Below are 17435 nucleotides of genomic sequence, written 5' to 3' on the forward strand. Positions count from 1 at the left end.
GATGAGAGGGAGCGCTGTTGTGAGCTTGGGACCTTATAGGTTCAGGAAGGCTCTTTCTGAAGATGTGATGTAAGGTGTCTGATGTGAACTCTAATATTTGTAAATAATCCAAATACTAAAAACGCAGTTAAGTCTCTATCATCCTGACTGAGGAAGCCAAACTCAGGTAGTGCTGGCTCCGGAACTTATAATGTCATGGGGAAATTGGAAGCATGTAACAGAGCTATTGAGCGTTTCAGGGATTATGAAATTGCAGAAAGGTGACAGCAGCAAAGGCCGCTGGCTTTTATTGCTCACACAAGAATAGCAGGTATCATGTATTCTAACAGTGTTTCAAGTTGAACAGTGAAAAATTACTGCCAATTAAAGCAAGCCATAGAACTTTTGTTCCAAATGATCATTTTCCACGGACTGAGGAATTTCTCCTGGTTCTTCTGATCTTGGTGTCTCCTCTGGTTCTGAAAAGGAAGAAAACATTAAGTATAAAGGTTTCTGTTTGTTTGAGGCAGTCCCAACAATAATCAACACAACAATGGCGCAGCATGGGGGTTGGGGCCACAGGGACAGTTGCCCCGGGTGCAAAATTGTTAGGGGGCGCAAAAATTGAACACCTGGTGCTGCCTCAATACAACTGCGTACTTCTGGGCGCTATTGAAAACAGCTGCTCCATGCAAACCAGGAAGTGACCTCTCCAGACGATGGAACGACTCTTCTTATCTCTGTGGCTGCAATCTCCTGGGTGACGTGGAAGCCATTAGGCAGTTGAATCCAGTGGCGTAGCGTGGGTTGTCAGCACCCGGGGCAAGGCAAGTAATTTGCGCCCCCCCCCCCGCTGCACTGTCCCTCCCCCAGATAGTCCCTCGCTCTCTCTCTACACCGCACCGCACGCCTGGCACCCTCCCCTCCACAGTGGGCGGCGACCCGCGGCTCGGATCGGATTTGCACAGCCAGCACTGCAGTGAGAGAGAGTGAGTGAGCCAGGTAGGGGCAGAGAGCTGCGAGTGCGCCCCCCCGATGTTGCGCCCAGTGCGGCTGGCCCCCCCTGCACCCCCCACGCTACGCCACTGGTTGAATCTGCATGCGTAATTCATCCATTTCCTTTCCACCCACCCCCTCCGTGCAGCCCCGGGCACTGGCAACCCACGCTATGCCACTGCGACACAATAATACCTAGTATTCACAGTAACTACTAGATATGGCCAAACAAAAGACCGATGGCTAACACAACATTTCGTCTTGATCAAACATATGGGCCGGATTCTACAAATGATCCCCGTTAGCGGGAGCCAATACAAGAGCTTCTGTTGGCACAACAGGGCCTTTTGCCCTTTCTCTCCCCCACCCCCAGCAAGCCCTCCCCATTGCTTGAGGGGGCAGGAATCGGGGGAAACCCCAAACAGTAGCATGGAGATTGTTCTTCCTGACGAGCTAAAATGCTTGCGCTGCAAGAACACTCCCCTTAGCACTATGTTGCATTCATCCCTATGGCCCCAATCCAGCTAAACTTTACGCTCTCCCTGTAAGTTATTAAGGTTTTTTCATTCTTTTTCATTACCTGTAACAACATCAACAATTCATAGTAGCAGGTATGAAGGGGAAGAATATGTAGAATAATTAGAACAAAAACTATTTGTATTCTCCCTTTGTGTAACAAAAAGCAATTCAGAGGTCAAGAGGCTTCCAATAACTACCGTATTTTTCGCTCTATAAGACGCACCAGACCACAAGACACACCTAGTTTTGGGAGGAGGAAAACAAGAAAAAAAATATTCTGAATCTCAGAAGCCAGAACAGCAGGAGGGATCGCTGCGCAGCGAAAGCAGCAATCCCTCTTGCTGTTCTGGCTTCTGGGATAGCTGCACAGCCTGCATTCGCTCCATAAGACGCACACACATTTCCCCTTACTTTTTAGGAGGGAAAAAGTGAGTTTTATAGAGCAAAAAATACGGTAAGTCACGTTGTTGTTTCAGATAACTGCTTAGCTTTAGGTTGCCTCTGTTAGGGCAACCCAGGCAATTTCTATAACAAAGCAGCAAATAATTATATTTATTCAGTGTTCCTGCAGCTTTATGATCCAGGAGGTTGGGGCAAAGCAATGGATCTGTGCTATGTGTTAGGGCCGATTCAGTCCCAGCAGTAAAGCTGGAGCAACGACGGAATCCTTATTTGATCCAATCGACTAGTGAGGCCTGAGATACAGTTACTGGGGTAAGCAGAGGTAACAAAATGCTTCAAAGGACTAGGTTCTACCGCCACTGTTGGAGGCAGTACGCCTCTGAATACCAATTTCTGGCTATTGCAGGTGGGGAGAGTGCTTTGATGCTTAGGGTTTGTCCAAACTGGAGCAAAATGTGGATTCACACCACTGTGTCTTCCCATTCATGTAGGGGTGTACACACGACATCCTGCCCAACCCAGTGTTGCCCCAGATCATTATCCCTTTAAATGCAGGGCTCTTCCTCCAACCTCTGTTGGAGATGTGGTGGAGAAATAGGAACAACAATACATATGTGGTGGAGGTGTGAGGAAATTAAGAAATTTTGGAAGAAATTTAAGAAATTTTGAAGAACTAAAGAAGATGTTGAAAATATCAATAACAAAGAAAGCAGAGACATATCTCCTTGGATTGATAGATGAAGAGATACCACCGGGGGGGGGGGGTTTCTATATGCAAGTACAGCTGCTAGAATAGTGATTGCTGCTAGGTGGAAGTCACAAACTATACCCACAAAGGAGGAATGGATTTGTAAACTAAATGAATATTTAATTTTGGCAAAATCAACTGCTATCATAAGAAATCAGTCGAATCAAAAATTTAAAAAGGAGTGGAAATGTTTTGATGAATAGATAACAAGAATATATAGATGATTTGAGAAGATTGTAGAATGCAAAGATTATTGTTAATTGTATAATGTGGAGGAAATCGAGTGGGGGCGGAGGGAAGTGGGAGGAAGGAGAAAAGAATAAGATGATGGATTGAGGAAATATAAATGTAAATGTATGGGGAGATGGGGGAGAAATGGTGTTGGCTTTGGTACATCTGTATTGTAATGTAATATGTGGAAACCAATATAAAAAAACGCAGGGCTTTTCCGAATCAGAGAAACCCTGCATTTAAAGTGAGAACGGTCTGGGTGGGAGAGCCCTAAGGATGGAGTCCACATTTGTTCCAGTGTGGACCAGTCCAAAGTCCCTTTAAAAAAAAAAAGTCTGACCGAATGTGCATCAAAACAGCCGGTGATGTCTAATGGATCTGCAAACAAATTGGAGAATGATCAACAAACAGGTCATCGGGAAGCACACATTCATTCTTACAGACTGCGGGCTCCTTACCCATGGAGAAAACAGCACTTCCGGCTGGGGTTGCACCAGTTGTTTCCTGCTCCTCAGCAGCACTCGCAAGGGGGACTCCTTCCGCTAGTTCCTTCTGAGTATATAGTTCCCCAGCTTCCAGAAAAGGGATAGAAGACTTCGCTGGGAGATCTAGACTCTTCTGGGCCGCCTCCTCCTCCAATTTAGTCACCTGTAGCTCAGGCTTCTCTTCCTCCACCACTGTTTCCGGCTGAGGTTCTTCCTGTGGCTCTGGAGCCTGCTGCTGGCCCCTGGCCCTGCCCCTGCCTCTCCGGGCCCCTCTTCCCCTTCCGGTTGGCTTGCTCCTCTTCTGCTCCCTGTAGTACACAAAAGGCCTTTTGGTATAAAGGGATCTGATGGATTACTTTGAAGGGCCCTGCTTGCAAGCATGTTCACGAGAATCAGTGGCGGGCTCCTTTTGAAATTCTGCCTTTCATTTTTAACAGCGGGTTGGCTTCCGTGATGGTGATTCAGTGAGAGCACGGGGGGGGGGGGAGGACAGAATTTAATCTAGGGTGAGGGATTCAGCCGCTGAGCATCTCAGGACCAAAATACACATTCAGTTGCAGCTGAATAGAAAGCATTAGCCCAGGAGTACCATATTTTTTGCCCCATAGGACGCATCGCCCCATAGGACGCACCTAGTTTTTTTGGGGGGGGGGGAAATAAAGGGGGGGAATTATTTCCCCCCCCCAGGCGCGGGGGAAGCCTGAGCTTCCCCCGACCCCAGCCCCCAGAACAGGCTGCCACCCCAAGCCTTGCACACCCAGCGGGACCTCCCGTCAGGCGCGCAAGGCTTGCGGACATCTGCCCAAAGCAGGGGGAGGGCTCCGCAGCTCACCCCCTGCTTCGGGCTGCAGGCTGCCGCCCTAAGCCTCGCGCATTTGGCGGGACCTCCCACCGGGCACGTGAGGCTTGCGGATAGCTTCCTGAAGCCTGGAGAGCGAGAGGGGTCGGTGCGCACCGATGCCTCTCGCTCTCCAGGCTTCAGCGAAAGCCTGCATTCGCCCCATAGGACGCACACACATTTCCCCTTCATTTTTGGAGGGGAAAAAGTGCGTCCTATAGGGCGAAAAATACGGTATATATGATGATAATTATATTAATCATATATCTTATAGTGTGGTGGTTTGTTTGATTTTTCAGTTATTTGTTTGTTTGATGGTATGTTTGTTTACTTGTATGTACGTCTGTTTTTCATAAATCTATTCACAGTGGTACTCAGGTTAAGTACTTAATTCGTTCTGGAGGTCTGTTCTTAACCTGAAACTGTTCTTAACCTGAAGCACCACTTTAGCTAATGGGGCCTCCTGCTGCTGCCGCTGCACCGCCGCTGCACGATTTCTGTTTTCATCCTGAAGCAAAGTTCTTAACCCGAGGTAATATTTCTGGGTTAGCGGAGTCTGTAACCTGAAGCGTATGTAACCCAAGGTACCACTGTATTTTAAATTAATAAATATATATTTAATAATAATAAAAAGGAAGTAATAGCCCGCAGGAGGGAGTGGTTGGCAGCTGAACCTTGTTGCTAATCCCTTCCCCTACAAACTATTCCCCCACTCCCAAAATGCAGTGGCGTAGCGTGGGTTGTCAGCACCCGGGGCAAGGCAAGTAATTTGCACCCCCTAACCCGTGGATTTGCGCCCCCTAACCCTAACCCCCAGATGTTGCGCCCGGTGCGGCCCGCACCCCCTGCACCCCCCACGCTACGCCACTGCCAAAATGTCCCCTTACCTACTCCCCTCTCCAGCCCAAGGGACCCATTTTCTGAAAGATAAACAGAAGTCTAGGATAATAGTGCAAATATCTGCAGTCCTGTACAGACAAGACCACCGGACTAACATTACACATAGCTGAGGTATAGCGTGGTTTTTAAGTCCAGCAAGCCTTTAGCCTTAAATTTCAAATACATGCTTGAAAGCATACAGGCAATGCCTAGTGCAGGGCTTCCCAAAGCTGGGTCTCCAGCTGTTATTGGACTACAATTCCCATCATCCCTGACCACTGGTCCTGTTGTATTCCAGAAAGAGCTGGAGACCCAAGTCTGAGAAACCCTGGCATGGTGACATCTTAGAAACTAAATGGACAGTTGAATAAAATTTATAGGGATAACAGCGCCATCCCCTTCTAGAGTCCATATCGACAAGGGGGGTTTACGACCTCGATGTTGGATAAGGACACCCCCATACTGCAGCCGCTATTAAAGGTTTGTTTGTTCCAATGATTAAAGTCCTACGTGATCTGAATTCAGACCATAGAAATCCAGGTCGGTTTTTATCTATGCAGCACTATTTTTAGTACGAAAGGACCAAAATAGTGGGACCCATGCTAAATAAACGTCCCAATTAAAACTACTGACTACCACTAAAGTAGTAAACATGCCCACCTCATTTATCAAAATCAGGTTTATTAAGGTGGCAGAGTCCAGTAATGCAAAAGACCTAAAATCTTTCTACAGGGAAGCAAATTCCCTTCTTAATAATGCACAAACCTATAACATATATTATTAATCCAAGTATATATATTATTCCAATCCTCATTGCCGTAGCATTTTTAACACTACTAGAACGCAAAATTCTAGGCTACAATGTCACCACTGTCATCCTCCTAATTTACCTCAGGACCCATTGGTGAGTGTTTTTTTCTTCTGCCTCGGCTTTCCTTTTTCTGAGAAGCTCTCGGTCTCTCAAATGGCGCGTGACAGCAACCTCTGCAAGAGCAAAGAAGCAAGTAGAGGAAGAGACGACTCCCGGAGGAAATAGAATTTGATGAGATGGTTGCAAGATCAGAGGATGGTGCCACCACCAAGAGAACCCTGAGTGTCGGGTTAGGAAGATGAACAGAAAAGTCCTGTTCATACAACGGATGTTTGCAGTCATTGTGCATTGGGGGTGGGTAGGACTTCAGCAGCAAGCCCCACCCCCAACACGCGGATGGCGCGGTGGCCTAAACCACTGAGCCTCTTGGGCTTGCCGATCAGAAGGTTGGCGGTTCGAATCTGCATGATGGGGTGAGCTCCCATTGGTCTATCCCAGTTTCTGCCAACCTAGCAGTTCAAAAGCATACCCGTGCAAGTAGATAAATAGGTACTGCTGTGGCAGGAAGGTAAACGGCGTTTCCGTGCACTTTGGCTTCTGTCACTGTGTTCCATTGTGCCAGAAGCGGCTTAGCCATGCTGGCCACATGACCCGGAAAGCTGTCTGTGGACAAACGCCGGCTCCCTCGGCCTGAAAGCGAGTTGAGTGCTGCCCCCCATAGTCACTTTTGACTGGACTTAACCATCCAGGGGTACTTTACCTTTACCTTACACCCACTTGGCCACATGAATAGATATTAGGAGTGCACAAAAGCCTTATTTGAGCATCCAGATCCAATCCCCGATCCATGAACTGGAGGAAAACGTAGGAAACCTCCGGAGACTCCTTGCACCATTTGCATACCCTCTAACATTTCTTTGATGAAAATAGGGTTGCCCAGTCCATCCATCCATCCATCCATCCATCCATCCATCCATCCATCCACTGCCTATCTGACTGCTTTGCCCCAGCCACTCTGGGCGGCTTCCAACATATATAAAAACATAATAAAACATTAAACAATAACTTTTTAAAAAAATCCCTATACAGGGCTGCCTTCAGATGACTTCTAAAGGTTGTATAGTTACTTATCTCCTTGACCATCTGATGGGAGCGCTTTCCACAGGGTGGGTGCCACTACCAAGAAGCCCCTCTGCCTCCCTGTGGCTACACTTTTCACAATGAGGGAGCTGCCAGAAGGCCCTCGGTGCTGGATCTCAGCGTCCTGGCTGAATGGGCAGGGGTGGAGATGCTCCTTCAGGTATATGTTTAGGGCTTTAAAGGTCAGCACCAACACTTTGAATTGTGCTCGGAAACGTACTGGGAGCCAATGGAGCCCTTGTCCTATCCTGAGCACCCAGCTTCAGAAATACGTACTCAAAACCTGGCAAAGGCTAAATAGGGCATCTGGTTCAAGCGATGGCAGTCAGGATAGATCATTGCACTCCACCTTCTTGTCCCCTGGGTCTAACTTCCTACTGTATGGTAAAACCTGGTGGACACAACTGAAACAAATTCACACACGCACCTCATCCAATTAGGTCACCGTGATACAGTGGCGTAGCGTGGGTTGTCAGCACCCGGGGCAAGGCAAGTAATTTGCGCCCCCTAACCCGGGGCAAGGCGAGTAATTTGCGCCCCCCCCCTGCTGCACTGTCCCTCCCCCAGATAGTCCCTCGCTCTCTCTCCGCACCGCACCACACGCCTGGCACCCCCCCTCCACAGTGGGCGGCGACCCGGCGGCTCGGATCGGATTCGCACAGCCAGCACTGCAGTGAGAGAGAGTGAGTGAGCCAGGTAGGGGCAGAAAGCTGCGAGTGCGAGCGCCCCCCCCCGATGTTGCGCCCGGTGCGGCCGGCCCCCCCTGCACCCCCCACGCTATGCCACTGCCGTGATACATACCATGTCAGCATGTTCATGCAGGATCAAATTCTGGATAATGTATGCTGCACCATTAACTATCCTTGCATTCAGCAGCAAAACTTTAAAACCCCAGGCTGTCATACAAGTTACCAGGATGTTGTTATTAGGCAGATAGCCCATAAGGCAGAGTGACCATGGAGCTATGCCTCTTGTGATGTCCCTGCACCTACAGTTTTTCAAACACCTGTTTCCTGGGGTTCTGTGCTGCTGAGATGAATTTGCCCTCCATTCAGATATGCAACTTTGAGTGAAGACAAATGTGTCATTAAGAGTGGAACTGACCAGAACAAACAAGTTTTCTGGGTATGTGTTCAGTAACCTTACAGCACACTTCAGTTGTGTACACGCACTATACCTTTAGAACACTCGAAACAATCCCGGTCACTCTAGTTTTCCCCTCATGGAGTTACAATTCCCAGTAGCCAACAACAAACTACAATGCCCAGAATTCTTTGAGGGGGGAAATGTCTTTTGAATGTGCTTTAACCGTATCGTCATGAATGCAGCCTTAAAAAACCCATGGTATTTATATTCTCAGGTTTTTAAAGACTGTGAAGAAAGGGCTGAAATCTGAACTATCCTGCTGCACTTGTGCATGTAATCCTATGCATGCCTACTCAAAAGTAAGCCCCCATTGAGTTCCATGGGACTTACTCCCAGGAAAGTGAATATAGGAATGCAGCCTAAGAAAATTTGGGAAAGACATATCCCCAACATTTCCCCCCAAAGGTAAAAAATAGGAACAGTTTTATCAGAGACACGTGCCAGAAAAATAGGTGCAGCCCCTGTTAAATAGGGTCTACTGGAGAGAATGTAATTTTAACAGAATTGCATTAGAAGATTCCCCTTTCCCAGAATAATATTTGTTACCTGGAACTGCATAGTCCTCCGCTGCGACCACTGGCTGCTGTGGATTTTCAGAATAGGAATGGTCTTTTTCTAAGCTCTCCATCTGCAGTTTCTTAATTTATAAATATATATGAAAAAGAGCTTAATTCCAACATAGAATCATCTGACACATGTACCGCTTTAGTGCTAAATGAAGAGTTTCAGGAAAAAAGAAACAAACTACACACCCAGAGTATCTTATCTGCTCCAGCCACTGGGATGTTAATACTTCTTTTCCTTATCATGCTGCAAAGGTGTTTAAATTCATGCTCATAACTCATGGCATAGCTCTGCCAAAAACATTAACATGCCCCTCCTGACAAATATTGCGTTTTCAAAAAGACATACTGTTTGCAATGTATTTTTTATTGATTTAGGGGGGCAGCTGCCCCTCCCTGCCTCCCTTTTGCTACACCCACGGATGAGATGTTGTTTGGGAGTGAATCAACCTACCCATCTCCCCCGCCAAAAAACAAAAACAAAAGAGGACACCAATGTTTATTTAAAAAATTATGTTTGATGGAAATTGATACATACAGTATATATTTAGTAATGATTGTAACAGAAAGGAGGAAATACTTTCTAGGACAGGGTAAACAGAAAACTTGCTACGTAAGTACTGCAGGGCTGTGCCTCAGGTATTTAATTGAGAATGCATACGGTACATTAAAAGCATAAATTCACAAGCATACACTACATATAAAAGGAAGAATCCCACCATAGGAAAAGTATAATAAAGTAGACCTTTGTGTTACAAAAAGATCTGAAATATGAATGGGCCACATCAGACTAAAAGTATGTGCAAGGGCACCATACTGACATTCCCTAATTCACAAATTTCCGGTCATTTTTTTAAAAAATGAAAATGTTTGCAGCTGCCTTTCAAAGGTCCTTCTACATCAGTATTTGGACTCTCCCCTGCCCCCCGCCCCTTGGGCACCTCCCTTGTGCTCAAGACAGATTATTCTGCTGTTCTGCAAAGGTGGGGCAGACTTTACAAGTCACAGTGGTAAATGGGGCAGCTGCAAAGGGAGCTCTGTATATCTCCTGCTTTCTCTGATTAGGCAGAAGCAAGGCATGGCATTCACAGTGGAAGCTTGCAAAAGTTAAAAAGGAATCCCAAACAGCCCATTATTGCACCAGAGACAAACTCTCCCTTTCTGTAGGCTCCCCCAAACAACCTAACTACAGAGCATTTATTATGATTTGCTTGCACAATGCTTACACAGTTGTTAGATTATATCCAGTTTTTAAGTGAACATTCATTCCCATTTGTTTGCAGGTGTGCTTATATGACAATGAGCATCTAGCCTGCTTTTATCCTGATTTGCTTGTGGGGTGTTTATACGTCTTCCTGTTCTTTTGTTCATTCCAAACTTTTCAATACATTTCCCCATCACTTGCCAAACCTCAAAACTTCTTATTCTTTTTTTAATGTGGATTTGTTATGTGGTTGGTGGAGGGCCTTTTTCACCCTGCAATGCCTTCTGCTAGCCCACATGCTAGCCACAGTGGGGCCAGGAATAAAAGCGGGGGGGGGGGCAATGAATGTACATTTGACCTTCGTACAGTAGGCTAGTTTCTGCACACGCTTGAACATCTCTCTCTAGCCTTCATCCAGGCGAGCAAGACTGCGGAGGGGCATGACCTGGTAGGCGATTGAGTGAAGAGAGGCCAGAAAGAGAAGCTGGACACCAGGACAAAAGTGTCTTTTCCATATTCAGGTATAGAATGTCTCAAGAGACAATGGAGTATGTCTGCAGGGGTGAAGTCAAACCACTCAGCACCAAAGTGAGCTCCCTGGGGTGCAAGACTGAGCAGTGTATATGGAGATCCTGGGCTGCCCAGGCAACAAGACCCTCCTCTTGCCCTCACTGATGTGGTTCTAAGGAAGGCAGAGCAATACGTTTGGCACCAGCTTGGCTGCAGGAGTTGCCAGAAGTAGTACAAGGTGCCATCCAACAGTGGCGTAGCATGGGTTGTCAGCACCCGGGGCAAGGCAAGTAATTTGCGCCCCCCCCCCCGCTGCACTGTCCCTCCCCCAGATAGTCCCTCGCTCTCTCTCCGCACCACACTGCACACCTGGCACCCTCCCATCCACAGTGGGCGGCGACCCGGCGGCTCGGATCAGATTCGCACAGCCAGCACTGCAGTGAGAGTGAGTGAGTGAGCCAGGTAGGGGCAGAGAGCTGCGAGTGCGAGCGCGCCCCCCCCCAATGTTGCGGCCGGCCCCCCCTGCACCCCCCACGCTACGCCACTGCCATCCAACCATCTTAGGGACTCCACTTGGGATTTGTGTAGGGGTTACTCCATAACCATTTTTTCTCCTGAAAATATCCCAGAAGACAGTGGAGGTTTAGGATCAGAGTTTTCCTTCTCCCAGGCTGACAAGCCCCATCTGTCCACCACTTCCCTCTAAATCTATGGCATATGCAGAAAATGCCTTCTTGACTATTGGACTCACTATTGGTCTCATCCACTCAATCTGCCAGAACCTGTCTTCGTATGCAGGGGAAATTCCTAACTGGCCGAGGGTTTGAGACCCATTGGCTACCCTCACCTGGTTTAGCGGGCCAGTCGAAGCCATACACGGGGTGTGGCTGCTATGACAGCTTCTAGGAGCCACAGGTGAGAGCTGAGTGCAGGGTGGGGACCAAAGGTGGACAAACTACCCCAGAAGGAGCATGGCGTGTCCCCCAACAGAGGTACTACCCCTTTCCTAACACCCCATACACCCCACAGAGCACTGTAATCTACTTTAATTGTACGAACCTACATTTCCCAGTATGTACGTACTTAAACCCCTCTCACAAAAGAGTGATAGCCTAGGGCTCTCCTGCACAGGAGAGTCAAAAGTCCAGTTGTTCATCCCAGGAACCCGCAAAACGATAATAACACAATAAAATTCAAAACAGTAACAATTAATTGCACGTTTATTCAAAATCCTATTAAAACTATCCATTTGATTTATTCAGCAAAACTGATGAACTTAATCCAGTGATATCAGTTTTTCAAAGTCTTAATTATTTACACCTCCAGCAGCCCACTGTCAACCACTTGCCTTTTAGCACCTCCCCATGCCCCAGGTAATCCTGATGCCCCCTTGGGGACACATTGTTTATGCCTTTCCCCCCAAAATTTACGAGGAGGATATACAGTGGTACCCCGCAAGACGAATGCCTCGCAAGACGGAAAACCCGCTAGACGAAAGGGTTTTCCGTTTTTCGATGCGCTTCGCAGGACGAATTTCCCTATGGGCTTGCTTCGCAAGACGAAAATGTCTTGCGAGTCTTGAGATTTTTTTTCGCTCCCCACCCCCTTTTTCTAAGGCACTAAGCTGCTAATAGCCTTTTAGCAGCTAATCCGCTAATCCCTTAAGCCTTTAATAGCCGCTAAACCACTAATAGCGCTAATCCGCTAATCGGGTTGCTTCGCAAGACGAAAAAACCGCTAAACGAAGAGACTCGCAGAATGCGAGGCACCACTGTACAATTCATTTGAAGCACCATTAAAACAGTGTCAGCCGCTATTCATATTCACATGAAGGCCTGCCTGACACATTTGGAAGCACTCAGACCAAATTCTCTTTACAGTCTGCTGAAGGCTGATAATACATTATGACCGTGACTCAGCAAAATAGTCAGAGATGACAGGTCAACCTAGATAACTTTTCCCCCTTCCAGCCTGTGGTGTTTGCAGCCTAGGATGGGTCATAATGAAAGGGTTAAAATGGGTGTGATGTGATTGGCCAGTGAGAATGCAAGGGGGGAGTAAAAGTTAGAGTGGGAGGTTTTGAAAGTCGGTTGAGGCTTGGGTGTTGGAGAAGGAAGAGGGAGGAATAGGTGTGGGTTGGTAGTTGTATTGTGAGAGAGTGAGAGGAATTGTCAGGTGGAGTCAGATTGATAGTTGGGAATAATTCAGTTTGAAGTTGTTAGGAACGAAGATTTAAGAAACTGACAAGAGAAAAATACAACTGAAACCATACGCTTGTTCCTGCATTTAAAAATAAAGTTGATTATTTGTTAATGTTACAACTGCCTGGACTCCATGTGTCCCCGTGAGATACGGGGCGGTGGCAGCGGAAAAAGCAATCACAGTGGTGGCGCAGGGTCAATAGACCGTCAAACGTCCGGGGGCCCTGGGTGATCGCCACACAGTCTATAGAACAAAAAAGGGCACTTTGTCTGCTACAAAGTGACAGAAATTATCACTGAACCCTATTCACAACCCGTCACTTGCAGCTCCCAAACCAGGTGGAAGTTGAGCTTTGTGTGTGGACCCTAAAAGCTGCTTGCAGGGCAGTATTGCCAGGGAAGAACTGGTAGGGAGGGGAAGGGCCCAGCCATAGCTGGGGGGGGGGGGGGTTAGCTGTTTTTTTTGCCCCAGGTGAAGCCTCCAGAGGGGTGTCACTGAGGCTCCCAGCCTTTGTGTGTGTGTTGTTGTTGTTTAGTCATTTAGTCGTGTCCGACTCTTTGTGGCCCCATGGACCAGAGCACGCCAGGCACTCCTGTCTTCCACTGCCTCCCGCAGTTTGGTCAAAGCTCAGAGAATAGCTCAGAGAAGCTATGAGCTATGCCGTGCAGGGCTACTTAAGACGGACAGGTCATAGTGGAGAGTTTTGACCAAATGTGATCCACCTGGAGCAGGGACCGGCAAGCCACTCCAGTATCCCTGCCAAGAAAACTCCATGGACAAAGACAACAGGCCTTGGTGTGTACTGTGTGCCAAACTGGGTCTTTGACCTGGGTGAAATAAAGCCGTTTCGCCCCTATCAAATGATAAGATTTTTAGTTCTTAAACTCTGCACGTTCTCAAGGATCTCTCATTGCTGTAAAATAGAACCCAGTTTGCTTAACTCTGTTAGGTTGTGCCTTTGGTGAACATAGAAAATGCAACTCTTAACTTTTAACAGAGGAAACCTTTTTCTACGTAGAGCAGCTGGGCAGCGACCCAAGATAGGATATGTTTCTGTTGTCCAGCTCCAATTATGAAATTCTACCCCCAAAGAAGCACCAAATTCCCCCTTCAGCCTAGCTATTGGTGAATAGTTGCTGGGATATTATTTTTTTTTAAAAAAAAGCTTTTTAATACTGCTGCCCTTATTGTTTAATGATGTAGTAGACAAATTGTGTATTTTTTTATATTTTGAGAGCTGAGCTATAGGATGGCACAGCTCCCTTTCTCTGCCACCTTCCAATACATGCTATTTCTCCCTTGCAACATCAGTAACAGTAGACCTACCTAGAGAAATCCTTGTAACAGCATTGGCTATTTCCCCTTCATTAAACAGAATACTGTGCCATATCATTCTGTAGCACGAGCATCCCCTGCTGGTGAAACAGGTGTACTGTGATAGAGCGAGGTTTCTCAAACAGAGGGCTAAGTTAGGCAGGACCATCTGTGGGCCTTAGTGCCATAGCCTGTCCACCGCCTCCTTCCTTGCTTGGCCTGCCCCCTTGCCATGCCTTATTGGCTGGGCTAATGCCAGCACCAGCAACTCCTTGCATGCTGAGTAAAGGTGGAAGGGAGACAGAGAAGACCCAGGGAAGGCAGGCAGGTCTCTGAGGGCAAAGGGATAGAGATGTTGAAGGGTATTAGTACAGTAAAAGAAAAGTTTAATATTTGTTAATGTTATTTAGTTAAACTGGGAATACAAAGGAAGGGGTTAAGAGAATAAAGCAGCGACTGGAGGAAGAAGTGAATGTAAAAGGACCAGTGAGGAGGGGTGAAAGAAACCGGCAGGGTGTGCAGATAAAGGACAATAACCCTCTCACTAATGTAAGGGAAGGTCTTGTGAACTGCAGAGTGTGTCATGGGCTAGTTTATATTATTTGCAGAATTAGTGCTGGCAACAGCCCTCTTAAGGATTCCCCCTTCCTCCAAAAACGGCAGTCAACACTTGGGAGACCTGGTTGCTGGCCTCTAATTTATTTTTCTGTTTTATCTCTAACTTTCTCCTTCACAGCACCGTAGTCAAGGCTCCTCTGGTAGGGTGAGAAGCAAAATAAGAATGCGGGTAAGAGCAATGTTTGAGAGCAGGACAGTGAATATCGGTACCAGTGGTTTTGAATTCAGGCCAAGGGAGGACAGACACCTGCACCACCTTTGGTAGGTGTGCAAAACTAGAATTTCAGCCGGTGCTGCGTTTGGTTTGGGTTTCAACTGGTGCATGACAAGCTGCACTTGCCAAAACACACAAACCCTTCTTCGATTTGACTTTTAAATCACAGGAGCCCTGATCTATTTAAAATAAACACACACACCACTCTGATACTGAGCTGACCCTGCTTCTGTTCACAGCTAGAAGTACCCCTGCTTTAAACTCTGTGAACACAAATGAAAAAAATAAAGGATTAGGCTGCCTACCAAATATCTGGGGAGCAACAACAGGAAGACTATTGTCTTAATGTCCTGGTTGTGGATGCAGCTAGTTGACTGTGTGAGAAACATGTTGGGCTACACACACCTTTAATCCAGCAGTGCTCATCTCATGTTCTTAGGAGGACAGCAGTTAACACTGTACCCAAAACCCCACTGGGACCAAAGGCCTGTGTCATGTGGCCAGAGGGCACATCCTTCAATAAGCATGCATGCATAGAACACCAAAGCAGGAAAGGGGACCCTGTGGCCCTCCAGTAATTAAGAACATATGAAGAATCTGCTGGATCAGGCCACTGGCTCATCTGGTCTAGCATTCTGTTGTCAGAGTTGTCCCCAAGATCTCACTCCTGGTCTGTCACCACCAGCTTAGAACCCATGAGCATACATATGAAATGAAGATGTCCTGTGCTAACATGCATCACTTTACATTTGTTCATAATGGATTTAATTTGCCATTTTGCCGCTCATTCACTTAGTTTGGAGAGGCCCTCTTGGACTCCAGTTCCCGCCAGTTCCAGTAAGGATAGCCAATGATCACAGTTGATGGGAGATGGAGTCCAACAACTTCTGGAGGGCCACGGGTTCCACATTTCTTTCTTTCTATTAAATATATATATATATATAGAGAGAGAGAGAGAGAGAGAGAATATTTCTCCATTCGTGAATGGCTCAGCTGCTCCAGAAAACCCAGCCCCAGAAGCAGCACACAGAAATGGAGGTGCCAAGGGCAGCATGCCCACCCCTAGTTGTTGCCACAGGAAGACAGAATCATTGTGATGATAAATGAGCTAGTTCCCAAGGGAGGAAGAAGGCCATGGTGGAGCTGGGCAATGGACCATTATTGATCTGGCAGAAACAGTTCCTTGCTGTTTTGAAACACTAAAGTGGGGTTCTGTATGTGTGTAGAATTAATGTTACACTTTTTGAAACATCCTGCAACAATCTTTAATGGCCTTACAGGTAATCAGTCTGGCCTTTGCAAGAAGTAAAGGATAAGCTATTGTCTCTTCCCCATTCCGTGAACAAAAGTCAGACTGCTGAATTTTACTTCAACACAGAAAATGGAGACAGTGCACACAGTGGCAGATAGCTTAGGGCAGGCATGGTACACACATTATAGTTCTCCAAATGCTCCCTACTGCTCTTTGCCCATGGCATCTGCAGCCTGAGGCAGATTCCCCATGGTAGGGCCAGCCCTTCAGGTGATCTGTAACGTTTTGTTAACTCCTAACCTGAAAGACTATGGCATCAAATAACTACCTGGCTGGAAGCTGTGGGTGATCATTTCTCCATGAAGCAAGAGCCATCACTACTGCATCAGTTGCGATTGCTTTATTCATATTTCTTTCTTTTGCATGCAAACTCCTCTGCTTTCAGCCTTTTGTTACCTTTTCATGCCTACCATTGTGCCTTTTACACCTTTTACAATGGAGCTCCTTCAATCTACAATAGCTTCCTATTCTTTATCTTTCAGGTATCTCCTCCTAATAATTTAAATACTTTCAGAAAGGCTTCCTAGCCTACAGGCATTAGGTTTTACACTTTAACTGTCCTGTGCAGCTCAATCCTATGCAGATTTACACACAGGATATTTGTCATCAGATCTCAACATTGCTTTCTCCCCTAAAGGGTAGATCAGAGCTATGGCAAATGGACAGAAGCTTAACGTTTTTTTCACCAGTGCACCTCCGCCTCGCCCCCTCCCCCAATTTCCAAGCTATTTACCCATGTATTTTCCCCAGCAAGAGTAGTATCTTAGGGAGGTATTTTAGACTGGGCAATAAGGGAAAAGGTTGAACTGCCTCTCTTTGACATGGTCCTGATCCAGTTTGTTTTCCCCCACTCATCCTTCAGCAACTTTAAGAAAATTTCAGGAGATATTATCACAGTTTTTGAATTTGAATAAGGTTGGGACCAGAAGCTGTACACCAGCTCCCTCGGCCAATAAAGCGAGATGAGCGCCGCAACCCCAGAGTCGGTCATGACTGGACCTAATGGTCAGGGGTCCCTTTACCCTTTATGGGCCAAAACAGATGTGACATTAGTAATGCTACACTTTTGTTAAGAGCTATTGGGGGGGGGGGTTCTGATCCAAGTCAGTACAATTGGGGGGAGGGAGCTTTAATCCTGGATTAGGGGCCCAGTAGCTATTTTCACAGGAAGCTACCATTAGTAGAAACAAAAGCTTCTGAACTGGGACTATGGCAACAGCAAAACCTTAAAGTATCCTTCACCAGCACTATAGCCCCAATCCCAATCAGGGGTTTTGCAGCTGCCATATACTGTCCCAAAGTTCACTGAAATCAGTGGGCAAAG

At 46.8% G+C, this 17435-nt stretch overlaps 1 protein-coding gene across 1 annotated transcript; it reads right to left on the reverse strand.

Annotated features, from left to right (window-relative positions):
• Positions 1-250: 250 nt before the first annotated feature.
• Positions 251-8957, reverse strand: HEMGN (hemogen). Its single transcript, XM_083420765.1, has 4 exons — positions 8721-8957; positions 5968-6061; positions 3334-3668; positions 251-458 (listed from the first exon to the last, which is right to left on the reverse strand). Exons 1-4 carry the CDS (start codon positions 8800-8802, stop codon positions 364-366), a joined length of 606 nt encoding a protein of 201 aa, XP_083276891.1. The 5' UTR covers positions 8803-8957; the 3' UTR covers positions 251-363.
• Between the last annotated feature and the right edge of the window lie 8478 nt (positions 8958-17435).

The sequence above is a fragment of the Podarcis tiliguerta genome, assembly GCF_965153285.1.
Source record: "Podarcis tiliguerta genome assembly, chromosome: 17".
NCBI classification, from domain to species: domain Eukaryota; kingdom Metazoa; phylum Chordata; class Lepidosauria; order Squamata; family Lacertidae; genus Podarcis; species Podarcis tiliguerta.

What these genes read in the sequence shown, in the direction of transcription:
- HEMGN (XM_083420765.1), bottom strand. Translation starts at nt 8,802, where the DNA reads ATGGAGAGCTTAGAAAAAGACCATTCCTATTCTGAAAATCCACAGCAG. An exon ending in GGAGGACTATGCAGTTCCAG is followed by an intron (nt 6,062 to 8,720) that starts GTAACAAATATT and finishes TTGCTCTTGCAG; the next exon opens with AGGTTGCTGTCACGCGCCAT. An exon ending in ACTCACCAATGGGTCCTGAG is followed by an intron (nt 3,669 to 5,967) that starts GTAAATTAGGAG and finishes TGTGTACTACAG; the next exon opens with GGAGCAGAAGAGGAGCAAGC.